A 19,506-nucleotide genomic window follows, 5' to 3' on the forward strand; every position below is an offset into this window, starting at 1 on the left:
TCTGCAAACCAGGAAGCAGGCTCTCACCGGACAACCGATCTGAGACTTCCCGACTCCAGGGCTACGGGACATAAACGTCTGCCGTTCAGCCACCCAGTCTATGTATTTTTGTTACAGCAGCCAGAAGGGACAAGAAAAGGGTGAAGAAGAGAAGGCCCGGGAGGCCCCAGGGGCAGGCTGTGCGGGGCCTGAGGCCCCTGAGAGGACTTCAGTATCTGCTCTGAGCAGGTGGGAGCCACAGCAGGTACTGAGCAGACAGAGGAGGGACAGAAACCACCTGTATGTTAACAGGACCCCTGGCAGGAAGGGGTGACGGACCCGGTACTGGGCGCTTGCAAGGAGCCCCCACGAGAGCCTGCATCCCTTCTGCTGCCACCGCAGAGGCCAAGAGCACAGCAGCCATGCCCAGAGGCTACTGTCGGGGAGGTGCGAGCAGGCAGCTGTATCAGGGTTGTGAGCTCCCACTTCCTGCCGGGCACCCCTGGACCCCTCCACAGGGGCCCCCCAGCCCTGATAAGGTACATGTGAGAGGCCCTCGGCCACAGCCCTGTCAGGTAGCCCAGCACCGACCGTGACAGGGACCCCACCCATCCACCCACCACGCCCCCCCCAGAAGCTGAGCCAGGAGAAAGCTCCATCTCAGAGCCTCCAGCCCGGAGCTCTGGGGATGGCGCTGGCTGTCCCTGGCCTGGTCCCGCAGACCCAGCTTCCCCTGCTCCAGGCAGCTGGTCTGTGCACAGACCTGGGCCAGGCTACAGAGCCCCGAGGCTGCCCTTCCCTGGGATGAGTATCCCTGGAGGAACCAGGAAAGAGTCTTACCTTCAGGGTCACCTCTGGGGACAGAATGGACAGAGTTGGGGTCTGTGTCTTCCTCTGGCCGAGAACGGGGCAGAACCGGTGGCTGCTTGGGCACTTCCTGGGTGGGTGGGACGCGGGCCGCCTCCTGGTGAGGTGTGGTCAGGATGGCGTGGGTGCTGGGCTCTGCTGGGCCCTCGGGAGCGCTCTGCGTGGCCTGTGATGGGAGGACACTGGCCGTGCTTGACGCTGGAATGGGCCCAGCTCCCTCCTGCCCGGCGCTGCGGGGGGTGGCCTGGGCGTCCGGGATGAGGTTCTCTTCGGGCCGTGCCCTGGCCTCTGCCGCCTCCTCCTGGACAGGGAGACCAGGGGCCGGACCTGCCGTGGGCCGTCCATCCAGCCCCCTGGGGCCACCTGCTGCCGGCTGCTCCCTGACCGTCAATTCCTCTCTCTCCTCCTGTCTGTCCTCCGTCACGCTCCTGGCCTTGGCCTGCACGGGGGCTGGGGGACCCAGGGCGGCAGCTGCCGTGGGCCTGGGGAGGGCGGCCGGCCAGCGGGTGGCCTGGAGGGCTGAAGGTGGCTGACCCCCAGCTCCCAGAGCAGCCGGGCCCCCGGCGCCCGCCTGGAGCTCGCCCTCCAGGGCCGCCGCGGCCTCCGCCTCGGCCACCTCCTGGTCGTAGCTGTAGGGGTCTTCGTAGTGTCGCTCAGGGTCACCCTCCTCGGCGTCTGAGAAGTTTCCGGGGGCGGCGTCTCCGTGGCAGTCGGGGAGCCGGTAGCAGATGAGCTCGCCGCCGGCGTCGGGACAGTGGCAGGCCCGGCAGGGCGACAGGTGGACGGTGTGGCCGGCGGCGTACTTGCGGCCAGAGTGGACGCAGCCCACCTGGCCGCACTGCGGGCAGCTGTCGGCCGCCACCACGGCCTCGATGCAGTTGGGCGGCAGCTCCGGGCACGGCATGAACTGGCAGCTGATCTTGCCGCCGCCCGGCGGGCAGGAGCACTCGGTGCTGCCGAAGTCCACGAAGTAGGACTGGCCGGCGGGCACGCGGCCGCGCACGAAGCCGCCCTGCAGGCAGTCGTAGTACTGGTAGCCCTCGCAGGCGCAGCCCTGCTGCACGCACGTGGCGCAGCAGGCACCCGGCTCCAGCGCCTCCTCGATGCAGTTCTCCAGCAGGGGGCACTCGACGCCCGTGCAGTCCTGCCCCGGGACCGCCGTGCTGGGGCTTGGGCCCAGGGCCAGGGCCAGGGCCAGGGCCAGCCAGGCGCCCACGGGCTCCCCGAGTGGTGCCATGCCCCGCGGCCGGCCTCGCGTCGCCTCCAGATCAACCGTTCTCTCTCACGAGGCCCTGGGGGAATCGGAAAGGACGGGGATCAGCACCACGTGGCGGCCCCAGGGGAGCACGTGTGCACACCTGGCACGTGTGCACACCTGGCACGCACGCCCGCACGTGTGCATGGCTGGGCGGCCTCCCCACCGTCACTCACACGCGTGCGCTCGTCCTCACATCCCTACGCACACGCTCCCTCTCACACCTGCTCAGATGCGTCGACAGAGTCGCCAGCGTGGCCCTGCCCAGGGCCGCTGACCCCCACTCTCACCTGCCACCTGACGCGTGTCCCCGGGTGGGACCCTCAGCCGACGGCCCCGCACACACGCACACCGTCACATGCATTCTCCAGGCACATGGCTGGCACGCCTGGGGCATCGCGGTCTCACGCCCTCCGTGGCAGGCACGCAGAGGCCTGGTTACAGCCCTCCAGGCACAGTTACATACGCCGTCTCACCCACAGCCTCACCCATGTGCCGAGACTCCACGGGTGGTCTCACACACACAGTCACCGGCACCCAAACAGTTTATCTCCCCCTGAAACCCAGCTTGATCCCCAGCCATGCACCCAGAGTCCCGTGGCTGCCAGCCAGAGGACATGGCCAGGTGGACGCTGGGCAGGAACCAGGCCCTCCCAGGCCTCGGCACACAGCCAAGCCCCCTGCCACGGCCCTCGGACCCCAGGGCCCAGGAACACCCCCCAACAGATCCCCTTGCACTGCAAGTTACGTTGCGGGGGAGCCTCCTGCCAACCTCCTCAGATGCCTCAGCAAACAATACCACCGTTCCCAGAATTACCCTGGACACCCGCTGTCCCCCGCACGTGCGCGCACGCACACACGCACACACACACACCAAGTCCCGTCCATCCACTGGGCTGCGTGAACAGCTCTCCGCCCTCTGCCCGCTTCTCTCCACCACCGCAGCCCCGCCCCAGCTCGAGCTGCACCCCCATCTGCCCTGGAACACGCCTGCCACCTCCCTCCCCACCATCCACTCCTGCCCTTTCTCTGCAAAGCTGCTGTGATCTGAAAGCAGCTGACCCCAATGTGCATGGTTCCTGGCTTCCCAACCAGGAAGCAACAGTCTGGGTTCCCTGTGCGAGCCGCCCTAACCCTCCCTCCAGGGGCCCTGGCATGACACTCCCGCAGCCCCTCCTTGTCACCCTCTACAAGCCACTCGAATGTCACCTTCTCTGTCACTGTCCTCGCTTCTCCCCCCACCTCCATCCTCGCAAAAGTCGCCGGTCCCACAGGCCTGGGACCCGCGTGACTCGGGGCCAGGCCTGCACCCCCGGGCTGCATGCTCCTCAGTCACAGACAAGGGCTCCCTCTCCACCCATTCCCGGCCCCGAAGCTACGCTATCGTTTACAGTCACTGCAACGATTGTCTGATTTAGAAAAAAAGACAATAAAGTGAGATCTCTACTGTTTTAAGTTTGTAAGTTTCAAACCTAAAAAATAGAATAATAGGAACTTCTTAAAAGTCTCTAACAGAGAGGAGAAAGAAGCAGCCCTCGTGCTGCCCGCCTCCGGGCTGAGCTGGGGAGAGCATGACAGCAGCGCAAGGACCCTGTCGGGCGGGGCAGTGACGGAGTGACTCAGTTGCCACGCAGCAGGAGAGGAGGTCTGCCTCCGAGGCCAGTCAGCCAGGATTGAGTGCACAGGCCCTCCAAGCCGGCACCCTCCAGAACTGGGGCTTATCAGCAAATGAGGCAGGCCCCGTGGACATTCTGCCAGCACTGGCACTCGAGTGCGGGGAGCAATTCCAGAGGTTACTGAACGCCAGGCAGTCATGAGGACAATGAAGACATAAATGAATGAAAGCCAGGAAGTGGGACAGGAAGAGGCCGGGGTGGGGGAGAGCCTATTTTAGCCAGGGTGGTCAAGCAAGGCTTCTCTAAGGAAGTGGCATTTGAGCTGAGGACTGAGGCAATCGGTGGACACAGCCCCATGAATGTCTGGAGGCAAAGCATGTCAGGTGGCAGGAACAGCAAGTGCAAAGGGCCTGAGGCAGGACTGCACGAGGGAGGTGGGGAGCAGCAGGGGCCACTACAGCGGAACCAATGGGCAAGGGCCAGGGTGGTAACGCCAAGACAAGCCCTGGAGCCTGGAATGACCTGATGGGACGCTCTACTTAAAGGGTTCGTCTGCTGCCGCGCTGAGAATGGGAAGGTGGGGAAGAGATGGGCAGCGGGATAGGACGTGGCGGGATGTGCTGATGGCCTGGGTTGGGGTGAGGAAGGGAGTACAGGATGAGCAGAGGTTTGGGCCTGAGCACCTGGAAGGATAGAGCTGGGGCTTCTTGAGGCAGGGAAAGCTGCGGAGGAGGGCCACAGGCCTGCAGGGGAGATGGGCAGCCTGGTTTGGGCCTTGTCGAGTTTGAGAAGCCCAGAGATGGTCCAGGTGAGGATGGTAAGGGCGCCTCCAGGGAAGAGAGCCTGTGCTGGGCGCAGAAAGAGGCCGGGGGTGGGGGGTGGGGTCTCTGGACAAGAGCTGACACGCATGTCCCCCCAAGCTGAACGGCCGCCTCAGGAGGGTGGAGGGCCCCATAGGACAGGGGCCCAAGATCCCCATGACAAACCACGGAAATGGGAGGGACGAAGGCCCTCCTTCCAGTCTGCCCTCAACAGTGTCATTTAAGAAAGAAGCTTCCTCCCCCCGTCCCCCCTACCCCAGCCCACCTCCGCCCCTCCTCATCACACACTCACAGGAACCCTGCATCTAGGAGGCAGTACTCCCACCACAGCCCACGCACGGCTCCCAGCGGGGCCTGGCCCTTGGACCCCCTACCGTCACATACTGCCCACAACCATGTGAATCCAGATCTTGGGTTCACCCCAGGCCCGGAGGAAAGACAAAAGAACATCAGCCCCCGGCTTGGTGTTTTCATTGGCTGTGCAACCCTGAGCAAGGCCCTTGCCCCCTCTAAGCCTCGGCTCTTCACCTGCACACAGCGGAGAGGAGGCTCTACCACACCTTAGGTCATAGTTGGGGCCCATGGGCACTACCTAGCCCACGAATGCATTGTGTGTCCCACGCAGTGAGCTTTTTTTTTTTAATTTATTTACTTTATTTATTTTTGGCTGCATTGGGTCTCCGTTGCTGTGCATGCGCTTTCTCTAGTTGCGGTGAGCGGGGGCTACTCTTCGTTGCGGTGCGCGGGTTTCTCATTGAGGTGGCTTCTCTTGTTGCGGAGCATGGGCTCTAGGCGCGCGGGCTTCAGTAGTTGTGGCGCACGGGCTCAGTAGTTGTGGCTCGTGGGCTCTAGAGCGCAGATTCAGTAGTTGTGGCGCACGGGCTTAGTTGCTCCGCGGCACATGGGATCTTCCCCAACCAGGGGTCGAACCCGTGTCCCCTGCATTGGAAGGCGGATTCTCAACCACTGCGCCACCAGGGAAGTCCCCCACGCAGTGAGCTTTTATCTTTCAATTAGTAACCAGCACTTACAAATTGGAAATGCTCATGTGAAAATTCCAGCTTCTTGGGGCTTCCCTGGTGGAGCAGTGGTTGAGAGTATGCCTGCCAATGCGGGGGGCGCGGGTTCGGGCCCTGGTCTGGGAAGATCCCACATGCCGTGGAGCAACTGGGCCCGTGAGCCACAACTACTGAGCCTGCGCGTCTGGAGCTTGTGCTCCGCAACAAGAGAGGCCGCGATAGTGAGAGGCCCACGCAATGCGATGAAGAGTGGCCCCCGCTCACTGCCACTAGAGAAAGCCCTCGCACAGAAACGAAGACCCAACACAGCCAAAAATAAATAAATTAATTAAAAAAAAGAAAAGAAAGAAAATTCCAGCTTCTTACTTCTCTGGAAAATTCCTGAACCCCAGCCACCCTGAGGTGTCACACAGGGTGTGGGCTCCCGGTTCCCCACGAAGCCTACGCCACGGACTCTCTGCTCATTCACACGTGGCTGGACGTGCCTGAGCTCAGGGTCCCCCCAGGCTCACCTCTGAACTGGGAGCCCCATGGTCATTCCCACTGTGGTCTCCAGCTGGGAGAATGGAAGTCCGGGCCCCTGCATGCTGCTCAGAACCCCCGTCAGTCTGAAGGGGGTGGGCCCACCTTCGAGAGGGATGGGGCCGGCTGGGACGTGTCCGCAGGAGGTGGCCCAGGGGCGAGGGGCTGGGCCCCTTGGGGTGGCTGCCCTGGGGAAGAGCAGCCTCAGGGGCGCCTGGCACATCTCCACAGCTGCTCAGGACGCGTTACGGCCCCTCAGGTGTGTACGGAGGGTGGAGGGCAAGAGACCTCAGCTCCACGTGGGGAAAGCTTTCTCCAGGTCAGAGTCAGACCAGGCTGCAGGTGCGGAGGGAGCTCCCTGTCCCTGGAGATAAGCTAGCGGGGCTGGGAACACGCATACGAGTGAGAAGTAGGAGGGCACAATCTCTGCATTGCTGGTTCTCAGACTCAAACACGCCCCTCCTGGGGGGCTCCAGCTGCTGTCTCCCACGGCCCCTGCAGGAAGTGGCCCCCTGAATGTGTGGCTTCTGCAAATGGGTCCCCCTCCAATCTGAAAAGAGGAGTCATGAGGGGAGGGGCTGAAAAAGGGGACCTGACCTCCCTGAAGTGGGGAGCCCCGGCAGGCAGACTGTGGTGACAAAGACCCCTGCGGCTGGGCCTGAGGCTGGGTCATGGGGCTCACACTCCGAGGTAGGGGCTCATCGGGGACCAGGCAGATGCAGAGAAAGACCCCCAGGATCGCCCGACACCCACAGATGAACGAAGCTGGGTAATGCACGCACGTTAACAAGACTACGATTGTTACAGTGCCAGCTGGCCTCCGTGAGCCCTGGAGCGGACACCAGGAGAGGGGCACGTACACAAGCAGGCCACACGTGCGTGCGGGGTGAGTGCCGAGCTCTCCTGCCCCATGCATTTCCCTGAGAACCCTGCACCGTGTGGCCGCTGGGTATTTGTCCAGTGGTGGAGGGGACACAGGACACGGGTGCAGGCCACTAGGCTGGTGACCTGCCCGCAGACCCACTCCCTGCCCTGCCCTTCTCCACCCGGCTCTGCACCGGCAGGGACGGGGGCGCTGCCCTCCTCAGACTGCCTTCCCGGGCTCCCGCAGTGCCAGGGGCCACCACTGACAGGGGATCAGAGGGCAGGAGAGGGGTTGGGGTATTGGTTCCCCACCTCCCTTGCTCCTTCCCTCCAGAGCAGGGGTTTGGAGGTAGCTCCTCCCCCTCCCCCACGGCCACAGCTCCCGCTGGAACGCCACTAGCCTGCAGGAGGGCTCAGGTGAGGGCATGAACACATCCAGCCAACCCACAAGCCCATCCCCCCTTTGCTGCGACTGGTGGCGGGGGGCTGTAACCACGAACCAGTGAGACTCAGAATGGTGACCACTCCCACAGGGGACGCAGAGGGACGCTGACCTCGCCCCCCAGGAGCTGGCAGCTTCCGCCCTGGTCTCTGGAGTCCTGAGCCACCAGGAAAGCGGGTGAGGACCCTGCCCGGGAGACCAAGCCCAGTGTCCACTCCTGCTGGTCACGCGCTGGCACGTGAGTGAGGCCATTTCGGACACCCCCGGCAGCCCGGAGACTAGTATAAACACCACCCGTGTCCCCAGCGATGCCACATGGAGCTGAGAGAAGGACCGGCCACACCTGCCTAAACCCCTGAGCAAATACACCGCTACCACCAGGTGTCGGGCCGCCGGTCACGCGGCAGCTGGACCCGCAAGCACTGGGACCCAAGTCAGCAGCCCCAGCAGAGGGTCCAGGGGGGGACCCTCTAAAGGACAAAGGCCCCGAGTCCTGGGCACACAGCAAACGTGGGCAGAGGAGATGCTGTGCTGGGTTCACACTGGCCTGAGACGTGACAGCCACCGCGTGCGGGATTCCCGCGCGGACCTGGAGCGAACAGACAGCTGAGAGACACCGGGCTCCCCGCGGCTCCGAGATGGACCACGGGCCACGGGCCACGGGCCAGGAAGGAACAGCATCGTTCCGTGAGCTCTGACAGCTGCAGACGGTGGTGTTTCTGAAAGACCGACACTGTGAGTACCACTAAGCCTGCGACGTGCCCTCACACACTCAGCGTGAAACAAAGGCCACGCAGCCAACTGTGCCCAGCAGTGAAAGCCGGTGATGGGCGTCTGGGCATCCTCTCCGGGCTTCACGCTCCATAACCAAGAGACGGAGACAACAGGCCTTAGACGGGAAGGAAGATGGGAGCCCCCAGCACCACGCCGGGTGCATCCAGCTCTGCGGGGCTGAAGCAGGCTCAAGGCAGGAGCGGGGAGGTGGTGGAGGCCCTGGCTGGCCAGACCCCTGCTAGGGCGGGGGCAGCGGGCTTCTCACGTAGCCCGGGGTCAGCTTCTCACAACCAGGATGTGGGGGGACGGGGCAGGGGCACACTCAGCAAGGGTCTCTTCCCGGGAGCGTCCAGGGAGACAGGAGGCTGAGGGCTCTGTGGAAGACACGCCCAGTGTCCCGTATCCTCCCTCCCCCACCCCAGGGCACCTGGACAAGGGGGGCTGGCGATCAGAGCTGACAGCGCCTCTGCCGCCCTCACTTGCCTCGCTGTGAGCTCCTCTCTCTGCCGTCCTCACTGCTACCCGCCCGCAAACACAGATACACGTCCCTACAGTAAGTGACCCCATCCTGATAAATGAACCTCAGTGGCCATCCAGAGAAGGCCCCAGATGCAAACTCTCCGAGTGGGCAAGGCCACCCTGGTGCCCCCCCTCATGGCCCTGGGGTACTGATTGATCACCAGCACCACCACTACCGAAAGTGGGGTCTGGCCTCATGTGACACCGAATCACGAGGTAAGGAAATTCTTCTTTTCTCCAGTTCTCTGAGCCTTCTGATTCTGACAAGAATAGGCTTGCCAGAGCTAGCAAATAAAAATACAAGACATGCAGTTACAGAGGAATTTCAGATAAACAATGCATCATGGTTTAGTATTAAGTATGTCCTGTGCAATATTTGCGAGATACTTATCCACCACTTCTCTGAAATTCCAATTTGACTGGGCATCCTACATCTTTACTGGGCAACCCCAGACGAGAACAAAGTCTCAGGTTGGTGCTGGTGTGGTTTCAAAACTTCAAAAATGTTTGCAGGGGATCTTTCTTTTAAACAAGAGGCAGCTACAGCCAAACACAGATTCTCAAGCAGCTGGGGATGACAGAAGGGAAACAGACACTCAGGACCCTGGAGGCACACCAGTTACAAGCACGCGAGTAATCAGGACCACCTGGCCCGCCGGCCACCACCTCTGAGGGCAGTGCCGCTCCCGGCTTCTCCCAGAAGCCTGCCCAGACGGCTGCCCGCTGCCCCCAAGTCCAGCCAGAGGGTGGTCACCAACCAGCCGCCTGGCCGTCTGTCTATGGAGTGTGTTTGGGGGCCCACACGGAGCTTTTGAAATTAGTTGCTGTTATTAAAACATTGCAATGTTATTAATTTATAATTGATTTAATGTCGTAACACTTAAAATCAGAACATTTTACACCAAAGTTGGATTCCCAACTTCTCTAGGAAAATCAGAAGCTGGGCCTGATGGCGGGGTGTCAGTGGTCCACGGCAACTGGTCCACGCTCACTCTCCATCGGCATCACTGGGCTCCCCGGTTCCCCTCTATCCTCCGGAACCCTCCTGGGCCTCCCCTGTCTACACACGAAGGAGGGAGGCCCAGGGGAGGTAGGAGTTCCTGCTCCCCCTGGCCCAAAGCCACTGCCTGAACGGCCTGGTTTCCTGGGTTAGGATCTGTCTCTTCTGTAAGTGGCAGATACTGGGAATTGTGCCCCCTCCAAGGAGCCCGCTCCTACCCAGGTAGGCTCGAAGGTCAATCGTATCAGAATCCAGTGGCATCCCCACAGCCGCACAACCATGGGAGGGAACGCTCGAGTTAATTACACACTGTCTGAAGCCGGGACCTCCCAGAAGTAGAGCCTGAGATGGGGTTCTGAGCATGTGGTTTATTGGGAGAACCCCTGGGAGAAGGGAACAGGAAACAGGATGGCAAAGATGTGGTCTCAGCTGAAGTCCGACACCAGCCTGATCCCACAGGGAGCTCTGCAGCGTGACCGGCACCCCAGGGCTCATCCCACTCAGGGACATCAGTGGGTCATTGGCCAAAGATGGCAGTGGGACGAAGGGGGGGATCACCTCCTGGGCCCATGCGGGGAACCAACACCTGTTGGCCAAGGGCGTCTGGAGAAGCGCGCAGGTGTGAGCCACTAGCAGCAGCTGGGGGACGAGTGCACCAGGAGGAGGAACCAGCCCGGGTACCAGCGGGGGGCACAGGCTCTGCCACACACACATACACCCACCCCCGCAAGAGCAGGTCAGAAAGTCTGCTCCTAGAAACAATCTCCAAACCTACCTGTAATTTATAATCTGGGCTGAGATCACCCCAGGCTCAGAAAGGTAAGAAAGTAATGTACTAAAAATAGTATTTGCATACCGATGTTCATAGCAGCATCATTCACAGTGGCCAAAAGGCAGAGGTAACCCAGGTGTCCATCAACAGATGAATGGATAAACAAAATGTGGTCTCTCTACACAATGGAATATTACTCAGCCTTAAAAAGGACGTTCTGGGACTTCCCTGGTGGCACAGTGGTTAAGAATCCGCCTGCCAACGCAGGGGACACGGGTTCGAGCCCCGGTCCGGGAAGATTCCACATGCCGTGGAGCAATGAAGCCCGTGCACCACCACAACTACTGAGCCTGTGATCCAGAGCCCGCGAGCCACAACTGCTGAGCCCACGTGCCACAACTACTGAAGCGTGCACGCCTAGAGCCCGTGCTCCGCAACAAGAGAAGCCACCGCAATGAGAAGCCCGCGCACCGCAACCAAGAGTAGCCCCCGCTCGCCGAAACTAGAGAAAGCCTGCGCGCAGCAACAAAGACCGAACGCGGTCAAAAATAAATTAAAATTTCTAAAAAATGGCTAAGAGGGTCAGTTTTATATATATTTTACTACAGTAAAAAGTAACAAAACGTGCACTGTGGAGCCAAAAGTGAATAATCAAAGAGCAGAGAGAGGAAAGGAAAAACAGTGCTGCACTGAAGACCCAACAGGAAACAAGAGCTGCCCCTGAGACCTCCCCATCATGGTAAGCTTCCTGGCACCCAAGGCCAAAAGGGAAATTAGAGGATGACCTGCTGCTCCTTGTATGATAAGAGGAAGTCATCTAATTCACTGGGAAAAATAATAAACGTGTTCTTGGCACAGAAACTTCGGAGGGATTTTAGCTGTTGATCAGGTTCACATTAACTATCACTTCCTCGGCACCGACACGACGCCAAGCACTGGCCTGAGAGCTTCTAGGGATGTTGATTTCATTTAACCACGCTCTGCAGATAAGGAAACTCAGGCCCAGACAGGATAAACGACCTGCCTCCGGTCACACCATCAGTAAAAGGTGGTGCGCGGACATGAAGCCAGGTCTGCCTGGCCAGGGGAGTACAGCCAGAGGCCTTCAGTTTGTCGATATTCATTGCGCACCTGCTACCTGCCAGTTCCCACAACAGGTACTGCGATGTGGCGGTGAACAAGACCCACAGAGGCCCTACCCCTGTGTGGCCAACATCCTGGTGAAGAGAAGAGACAAATAACAAGTAAGTAAGAAGATAGTAAGGAGGTTGTGAAGGACAGGGCCTGGGGCCCTCCCCTGGCAAGAGCGGGCAGAGAAGCCCTCATCGAGGAGGTGACGCTTCGGCTGAGACTTGCCTGGCGCAGATGCGGCAGCCGTGCAAAGATCTGGGAAAGGCATCCCAGGCAGAGGTAATAGCACGGGCAAAGGCCCTGAGGCAGGAACCAGCTGGACCCACTGTGGCCGGCATGCAAGGAACAAAGAAGGGAGCGGGAGGAGGTGAGGTGGGCAGCAAGAGGGAAAGGGGCGCGGGCCGTGAAAATTAAGGAAGGAGACAAGGTCAGAAGAGGACACTGGTCAGTCAGTCACCCACGCCCAGGGCCCCAGGGAATGCAGCAAAGTGTCTTGACTTAGTAGACACTGTTCCAACGGGGCGGGGGCGGGGCACCAATGGGCCACACAGCACGCTGGGAAGTCCTCAGGAAGGCGGAGGAAGATTCCAGCCACAGGAAGCGCAGAGCTGGGTAACACCTTAACATCACGGAGGGAGTAGGGCACCTGCGGGGGGAGATGGGGAAAAGACGAGCGGAGGGGGGAGGGTGCTGGGGTTAGGGCGATGGGGGGCGGGTGTACGCTGACTTCCATGTACTTTTTGTATGTTTTTATATGTATTTTTTCACAAGAGCAGAGACTTTTCAAAGAAAAGAGCCTATTATAATAGTCCAGAAAAAGGAAACAGAGCAGAGGCCAGAGACTTTTTGGCAGAAGAAATGGATAGGAGGGGAGGGATATGAAAAACAATCACAAATCACCGAAAGAAAAATGATCAAGCCTGGCTTCCACCGTTAAACACTTATTTTCCTTCATTTCCTCATGGGCAAAAATCTCAATGATTGATGCCATCGTTTGCAAAAAGACACGTCTAGCCTGGGGAGAGCGGCCAAGGCTGAGGGCACAGGGGGCTGGTCTGAGACCCCCGAGGGGGTGGTGGGGGGCTGGGTCCAGAGCACAGGGACACCGGGTCTCAGGCCAACCCTGGCTGCAAAGTGCTGACAGCAGTCAGGCCCAGGTGGAATGCACAGAGGGTGCTGGGGGCCCGTGCCCTCATGCTCATGGGCCCCTGGGGACCCTCCCTGGGTGAGCTCATGAAAACACTGGGAAAATCGTCCTTCCAGTACAACAGCCAGGTCTTGTTCCCTTCCCTTCCCTCTCTTAGCCAATAAAGAAAAAATAAGTAAAATGAATAAAAAGCTCCTTAAACCCTGGGTGAGAGGTGACCCTGCATATATAATCACTAATCTCATTATCGACATAAACAGGTGAAAAATTACACAGATGAATGTCCGTGACTTATAATCAACCTTTGAGAAAAGAAAATGTTGCTTTTGGCACAGGAGGGAGCTGATATTTTCCTTCCCCACAAGTCATGACTCTGAAGAGAGGAAACACTCTTTGAGCAGAGTGATGAGAAACGGTCCTGCCTGTGGCCAAGGCTGAGTTCACCGTTCTCCCCACCTGCGTCCCCAGTACCCTCCACCCAGCCCCAGACAGGCATCCAGCTCGCCCGTGGTCCTGCCTGCCGAGGACTTCTCGTCTGATGTCCTCCCACCCTGCTCGAAATCCTGATGGTTCCCTACCATCTCTGGCCCTTGGATAATCCACCCACGTCCACCAAAAAAGGAAAATGTGAACAAAGCTTAGTAGTGGACATGGGGTGGTTTCTCATCACCCATCGTACATTCACCCTCCTTCCAAGAAGGGCCCCTGGATTTCATTCTGGGGTCCACACCACTCAACTGTCAGGCCAATCAGTGTTTCTCATTCCTCTCGCAACAATGCCTAACTCAGGGATGGACACCAGGCCAACCTGAGCCCATGAGACCCAATTCAAGCGAGACATCAGGCAAATGGCCTCTTGTTCCCACTGTATCAGACAAGAGATGATTTAACCCTGAGGGTCCCTGAAGCCATCTTGTTGTCAGGTGGAGACTGTCTGAGGCTGGAGTCAACTCAAAAAAAAAAAAAGGGAAAAGGAAAAGCCACGATAACAGAATCACAGTGACAGCTGCTGAGTACCTAGATCCAGCCATACCTGCAGCTAACTGAAAAGCTGAACTTTGCAATGACAAAGTTGCTCAAGCAACTTTTTGCTCAAGCGACCATTTTGCTCAAGCTAACTTGGACCAGGTTTTCTGTCACTTGCAACCAAGAGTCTTAACAGATATATGGGCCTATATAAAAAAAAATTGTTGCCTATCATTTTAGGGGTCTTACAGACTCCCTGGAACTCACTCATGGACCCCAGGTTGAATACCCTTGGACCAAGGATAAAGTGAAAACTCCTAAGGGTGGCATTCTAAGTCCTTCACCATCTAGCTCTCACCTATCTTTCCCTCCCACCTTTTCTTTCCATTTCCCTCGGTCGTCCCCCATACACCCAATTCCTGCTAAACTTGAAGACTCTGGTTCCCAACTCCTGATCTTGGTTTGTATCATATTCCCAAACCAGGGTGCCCTCCCTCCTGAATCTCTCCACACCCAAACCCTACCCCCTACCTTAAGGCCAAGCCCCAAGGGCAGGTAGATGGATGAATGGGCGACTGGATGTGATGGATGGATGGATGGATGGATGGACGGATGATGGGTGGATGGATGGATGGATGATGGGTGGATGGATGGATGGATGATGGGTGGATGGACGGATGGATGATGGGTGGATGGATGGATGGACGATGGGTGGATGGATGGATGGATGATGGGTGGATGGATAAATGGATGCATGGATGAGTGGACAGATGAGTGGGTGGGTATCACATGGAAGACAGATGCAGGAGAAGGTGGACCAGCGGATGGTTAAGTGAACTGGTACGTGGATGGATCGTTGATGGAGAGATGGTTGGGTGTCAGATGGGTGGTGGTCCCATCATGGATAAATGGGTGAGTGAATGGATGGCAGATGGAGGACAGATGGACGGGAAGGTGGAAAAGTGGCTGGATGAGTAACCAGCCTGTGGATAAATGTCTAACAGATGGGCAGGTGGGTGGGTGGAAAGGTGGGTGAGGAGATGGAGGAGGCGAGGATGGGAAGGTGGGTTAATGGTGGGTGCATCGGCATGGGGACAAATGGCTGAAGGACGGCTGGCCGACCGGGCAGGTAATGGACGCGCAGACAAGCGGACGCATGGATGGCAAGTGGGCCAGCGGATGGGGAGCAGGGCGACGCAAGTTCTCCTGGTGCTCCATCAGGGCTCTTCCCAGCCTCCCCAGAACACCCAGAGCAAGGGCAACGGCCCTCCTGCAGGCCAGCATCTCAGACGATCCTTGCGCCGTGGCGAGCAGCATGAAAAGCACAGGCCCAGGGAGAGTCAGACTGGCCCGCGCTCACAGCCCAGTGGAGCCGCCACCTGCTGTCTGACCACGGAGCAGGGGCTCCGGCTCTGTGAGCCCCATCTTCCCCGTCTGTTCAACGAGAAGCATCACGTTACCCCCCACAGGGCGCTGTGGGATGAAATTTCCAAGTATCTACAGAGGCCAACCCGAGACATGGTACAGTCAGCGCTGACAATAATTCCCACCCTATTAAAAAATTGTTCCAACACCCAGAAAAAGGAAGGTGGCTCCTCCTCCCATTTTATGAGACTAGGAAAGTCCTGATACCAAAAGCAGACGTGGATACTACAAGAGGAAGGTACAGGCCAGGCTCACTTATGAATCTAGCTGCCAAGCCCTAAGTAAAATAGCAGAAAATTGAACCCGGCAGCATATTACAGGGATAATAATATATTGTGTCCAAATAGGGTTTACCTCAGGAATGCAAATGTAGTGCAATACCAACAAATCAATGTAATTCACTAAAAGACAAATCTACGTGATCAGTTCAGTAGATGCTACTCAATAAACTTCAACATTTTGTAATTACAAGGTCTGAGAAAAGTAAGCTTCTCCTGGTAAAGGGGATCATCTACTAGGTCCCTACGGGAGGGGCCCCTCCGTTCCAGGCACTGAGAATGGGTTTACCCATCACCCCTCTCACAGAATAAACTGGCCTTTGGGGGATTTAATTCCTCCCCTGAAAGGAAGACAAAGGTGGGAGATAAACTTTGGGGTCCATCCTTCCTCCAGAGCCTCACAAACCATGGCACGGCCCCTTCTCACTCCTTCTCCAGATCCTGGAGTTGAGTCCAGGGGTCCATCTACACTAAGAAACCGCTCCAGGAGGTGAGGGAGTCCCCAGAGCGGGACGCGGACCCCATCCTCACCCTACCTCTGAGCTCACGCAGACCATCTCCTGCTTTCTCTTTTCCTTCTCCTTTGGATACAAGATGTGTTTTCAGGGGAAGCTGAAAGACCAAGGGTCCCTGCAGGAGAGGTGCGTGTACATGCGGGTCCGTGTGAGTGCTGGGGGGCCGGGGGGGCGGGGGGGGGGGAGTTTGGGTGTGTAACTGCACCTGTGCGCATGTGAAATCTAAGTCTGTGTGAGTGTGGGCAGGTGTGTGCACGTGAGGCGTGTTCAGGCATGTATGTGTGTGTGAGTGTGTGTGAGAGTGAACCTGCGTGTGCATGCACATGCATGCCGGGCCGCCCTTACCTGGTGGGTCCTGTCCCTTCTCCAGCCCCAGCAGGGGGCAGGGGGTCCCTAGTCCCCGAAGCCCCTGACCCTGACCTTCTGCCCAGACCACGCTGCTTCCTAGAACCCAGGACTTGCTTCCTGCTCCCACCGGGTTCACAGCTGCACTGGAGCCCGTCAGCGCCTAAGGCATCACGTGTCCTGTCCGGCCTCAGCGCAGGCAGCCCTGCCAACATCCCCCCAGCGAGGCTCACGCAGGGCCCTTAGAGGCGCATTCTGCTGCCACCTCCTCTCTAACCAGATGGGACGCTCACTGGGGCTGAGGCTGGCAGGTTCCCTCCCCACGCTAGGAGCTGACATCTCACACGGATGAGACTGAGGCAGGGACCCTGCTCTCCTGCTCAGCCCTGACCCGGGGGCTGGCCCACGTGGGCACTCAGATGCTTTTGGTGGGTGGCAGGGTGGGGATGGGTGGATTGATTAACTTGTACGGCCCCAGCACAGGGCTGACACAGGACATGAGATGAGTTATAAATGTGAGTGTCACCAACACTCATCCCCGCAGGGCCTTCAAAGACGGAGAAAAACTTGCCTAAGGTCCCCCTGGCAAGTCAGGGGCTGCGCTGGGAGCCTCACACCGTAACCACCACCGTCCACCTTTCAGACAGAAGCCCCTCTGTGTCCTCCTCGGAGCCTCGCGGAGGCGTGGGACGCTGCTCAGCCGGGGAAGCCCTGCAACGCTCTCGCGCCTTTGCCAGGCCAGCGCCCCTCTTCATTTGCACGGCCCTGAAATTTAGGAATTTCTCAAGGCTGCCAGCAGGGCAGCTGGTGTGCAGCCAACCGCGGGGTCTAGCCCAGGCTGTGGCATGACCGTAGGGCCCCCGAGGCCGTCAGCCGCCCCAGCCGGAGCAGAGATGGGCAGCAAGTGGCATCAAGCCCTTGGCCCCAGAGGTCAGGGTTCAAATGGGAACCCAGCTCCCCCCAGGCTGCCGGGCGGCTCAGAGCACATGACCCCGGAACAGACACGCTCCCGTCTGCTCATGGGCCCAATCACAATGGCCTCCCAGCAACACGGGGAGGACTCAAGGAGGGCACGTAAAGACCCCAGCACCTCAACGGGCAAACAACAAGCATTCAATACACAGTCAATATAAAAAATAAATGACCTGCCCTAGCTCCTCTAAATCTTTCACAGCTGCTCAAGTCTGCCCATTCCTTTGTTCCCTCTGCCAGGCACACCCTTCTGCCCCTGAGCAAACTCCTGTTCATCCCTAAAAACCCAGCTCACTATTTCCTCTTCAGGGAAACCTTTCCTCAGAGTTCATGGCTGCCTCTTTTGACCTCCCCGCGCTCTGTACATGGAGTTCCCGACCACTTGGACTTAAGTGTGGCTGGGCTGGAGGCCAGGACCCCGCAGTCCCAACCCCAGTCTCCAACTCCCCATTCTAACAGGAACTACCCCAGGTGGTGAAGAGCTGCCTTTACTCACACTGGGACATCCTCACGTTCCCTCGGGCTGGGTCCACCATGTGAGATGGGGACGGGGAAGGAAACGCGGGGGCCATTTATGGAGAGCAGGCTGGCGATGCTGTGCGGCTCTCTGCCCCCTCCTCCTGGTAAGAGAACCCCAGCTTTCCCACTCTTCAGGCTACGTGGCCCACAGAATGGCCAATCAGAGGCTCCTTCCTCCTTCACAATGACTGGTGAGGGATGTCCCGTAACCCAGTTGCGCAGGCCCACGGTGAAGCCCCTGGGCCTAAGGGAGGGAGCCTGGAGCTGCTGGGCCACCCGACTGCCACATGGCAGAGCCCGCCTGAGAATAAGCAACATGGAGGATGGAGACAGAGCCCTCACGGCATCTCTAGAGCCCACGGATACAGCCAAGCCTGAAGCCAGCCATTGTACATTTTAGTCCCATGACATTTTTGCTTAAGTCATGCTTTCTATCACCTGCAACCAGAACACTCCTGACAGCTGTGATGAGGAAGCAAGAGTAGCACCTGTGTTGTATGTGTCACTGACTAGATTCCTAGAACATCTGAGTCTCTGGAGTTACTGAACTTTGTCCCTGCAGTGGACACCTCCTGGGGTGGCAGCCGGCTTCATTCAATGCCCATCCTTAGGGACCAGCTGGAGCTACAGTCACTGTCAGGACTAAGTGACCCCACCCCTAGCCACAGCCAACTGACTGGCCCAGTGTGGAGGTTTGCCCAAGCTGGGCCAATCAGAGCTCTCCCCCAACAAACTGGGCCAATCAGAGTTCTTCACCCTCAGCTCAGCCAATTAGAGCTCCCCCACCCCAAACTGGGCCAATCAGAGCTCTTCCCCAGGATTTTGAACTGGAACTAGAAGAAAACACAGACCATCTCTGGTGGGAAGAAACTGTGAGTTGAGGGTGGGCACATTTAAGTCATTTTGAGAGAATGACCCAGACTCACAGAGAAAAGCAGAGACAAAAAAAGATGGGGCATGAGGCAGCCTTGGTGGCATGGGGTCCCCAGCCCTGCACTGACCATGCGGGGACCCCCTCAGACACAGATAAGCCCACATGAGGGAGACCCTCCCCCACAGCGATGGGAAGGCCCCTCCTGATGCCAGGAGCAGGGAGAGCACTATGGGGGTCTGAGTCCAGGTCGTGGTGGGCTACCTGGCCATGTGCTCAGGCTCCACCATCCCTGTGGGACCCCCCGGGGTCTGGAGCCAAGGAAGGGTCACTCCTCCCACCCCACGCATGGGAAGCCACAGCCACGCAGAGGGGGTGTACCTGGGTCAGGCATGTCCTGCCTTGGGGACAGGCAGGTGATGTCACCACAACCTTTCCATCCCCAGCAGTCCCTTAAACGATTCTCTCTCACTTGTGAGAGTGTAAGGTCGGGCACTCAGAAAACACGTTAGGGGACTAGTGGCGCAGTGGTTGGGAGTCCGCCTGCCAATGCAGGGGACACGGGTTTGAGCCCTGGTCCAGGAAGACCCCACATGCCGCGGAGCAACTAAGCCCGTGAAACACAACTACTGAGCCTGCGTTCTAGAGCCCGTGTGCCACAACTACTGAGCCCACGTGCCACAACTACTGGAGCCCACGTGCCTAGAGCCTGTGCTCCGCAACGAGAAGCCACCACAAGGACAAGCCCGTGCACCACAACGAAGAGTAGCCCCCGCTCGCCGCAACCAGAGAAAGCCCACATGCAGCAACGAAGACCCAACGCAGCCAAAAATAAATAAATAAATAAATAAAATTTAAAAAGAGAAAAGAAAACATGTTAGGTGGGG

General features: G+C 58.5%; 1 protein-coding gene across 3 annotated transcripts in view; it reads right to left on the bottom strand.

Moving 5' to 3' along the window:
- Positions 1 to 19,506, bottom strand: part of FBLN2 (fibulin 2) — a 105,916-nt gene that overhangs the window by 48,007 nt on the left and 38,403 nt on the right. For all 3 annotated transcript variants that reach the window (XM_059940467.1, XM_059940468.1, XM_059940466.1), the window contains exon 2: positions 820 to 2,138. In XM_059940467.1, coding sequence (XP_059796450.1) covers positions 820 to 2,083 — 1,264 coding nt within the window. In that variant the 5' untranslated portion in view covers positions 2,084 to 2,138. The remainder of the gene's footprint in view (positions 1 to 819; positions 2,139 to 19,506) is intronic.

The sequence above is a fragment of the Balaenoptera ricei genome, chromosome 11 (genome assembly GCF_028023285.1).
Source record: "Balaenoptera ricei isolate mBalRic1 chromosome 11, mBalRic1.hap2, whole genome shotgun sequence".
NCBI classification, from domain to species: Eukaryota; Metazoa; Chordata; class Mammalia; order Artiodactyla; family Balaenopteridae; genus Balaenoptera; species Balaenoptera ricei.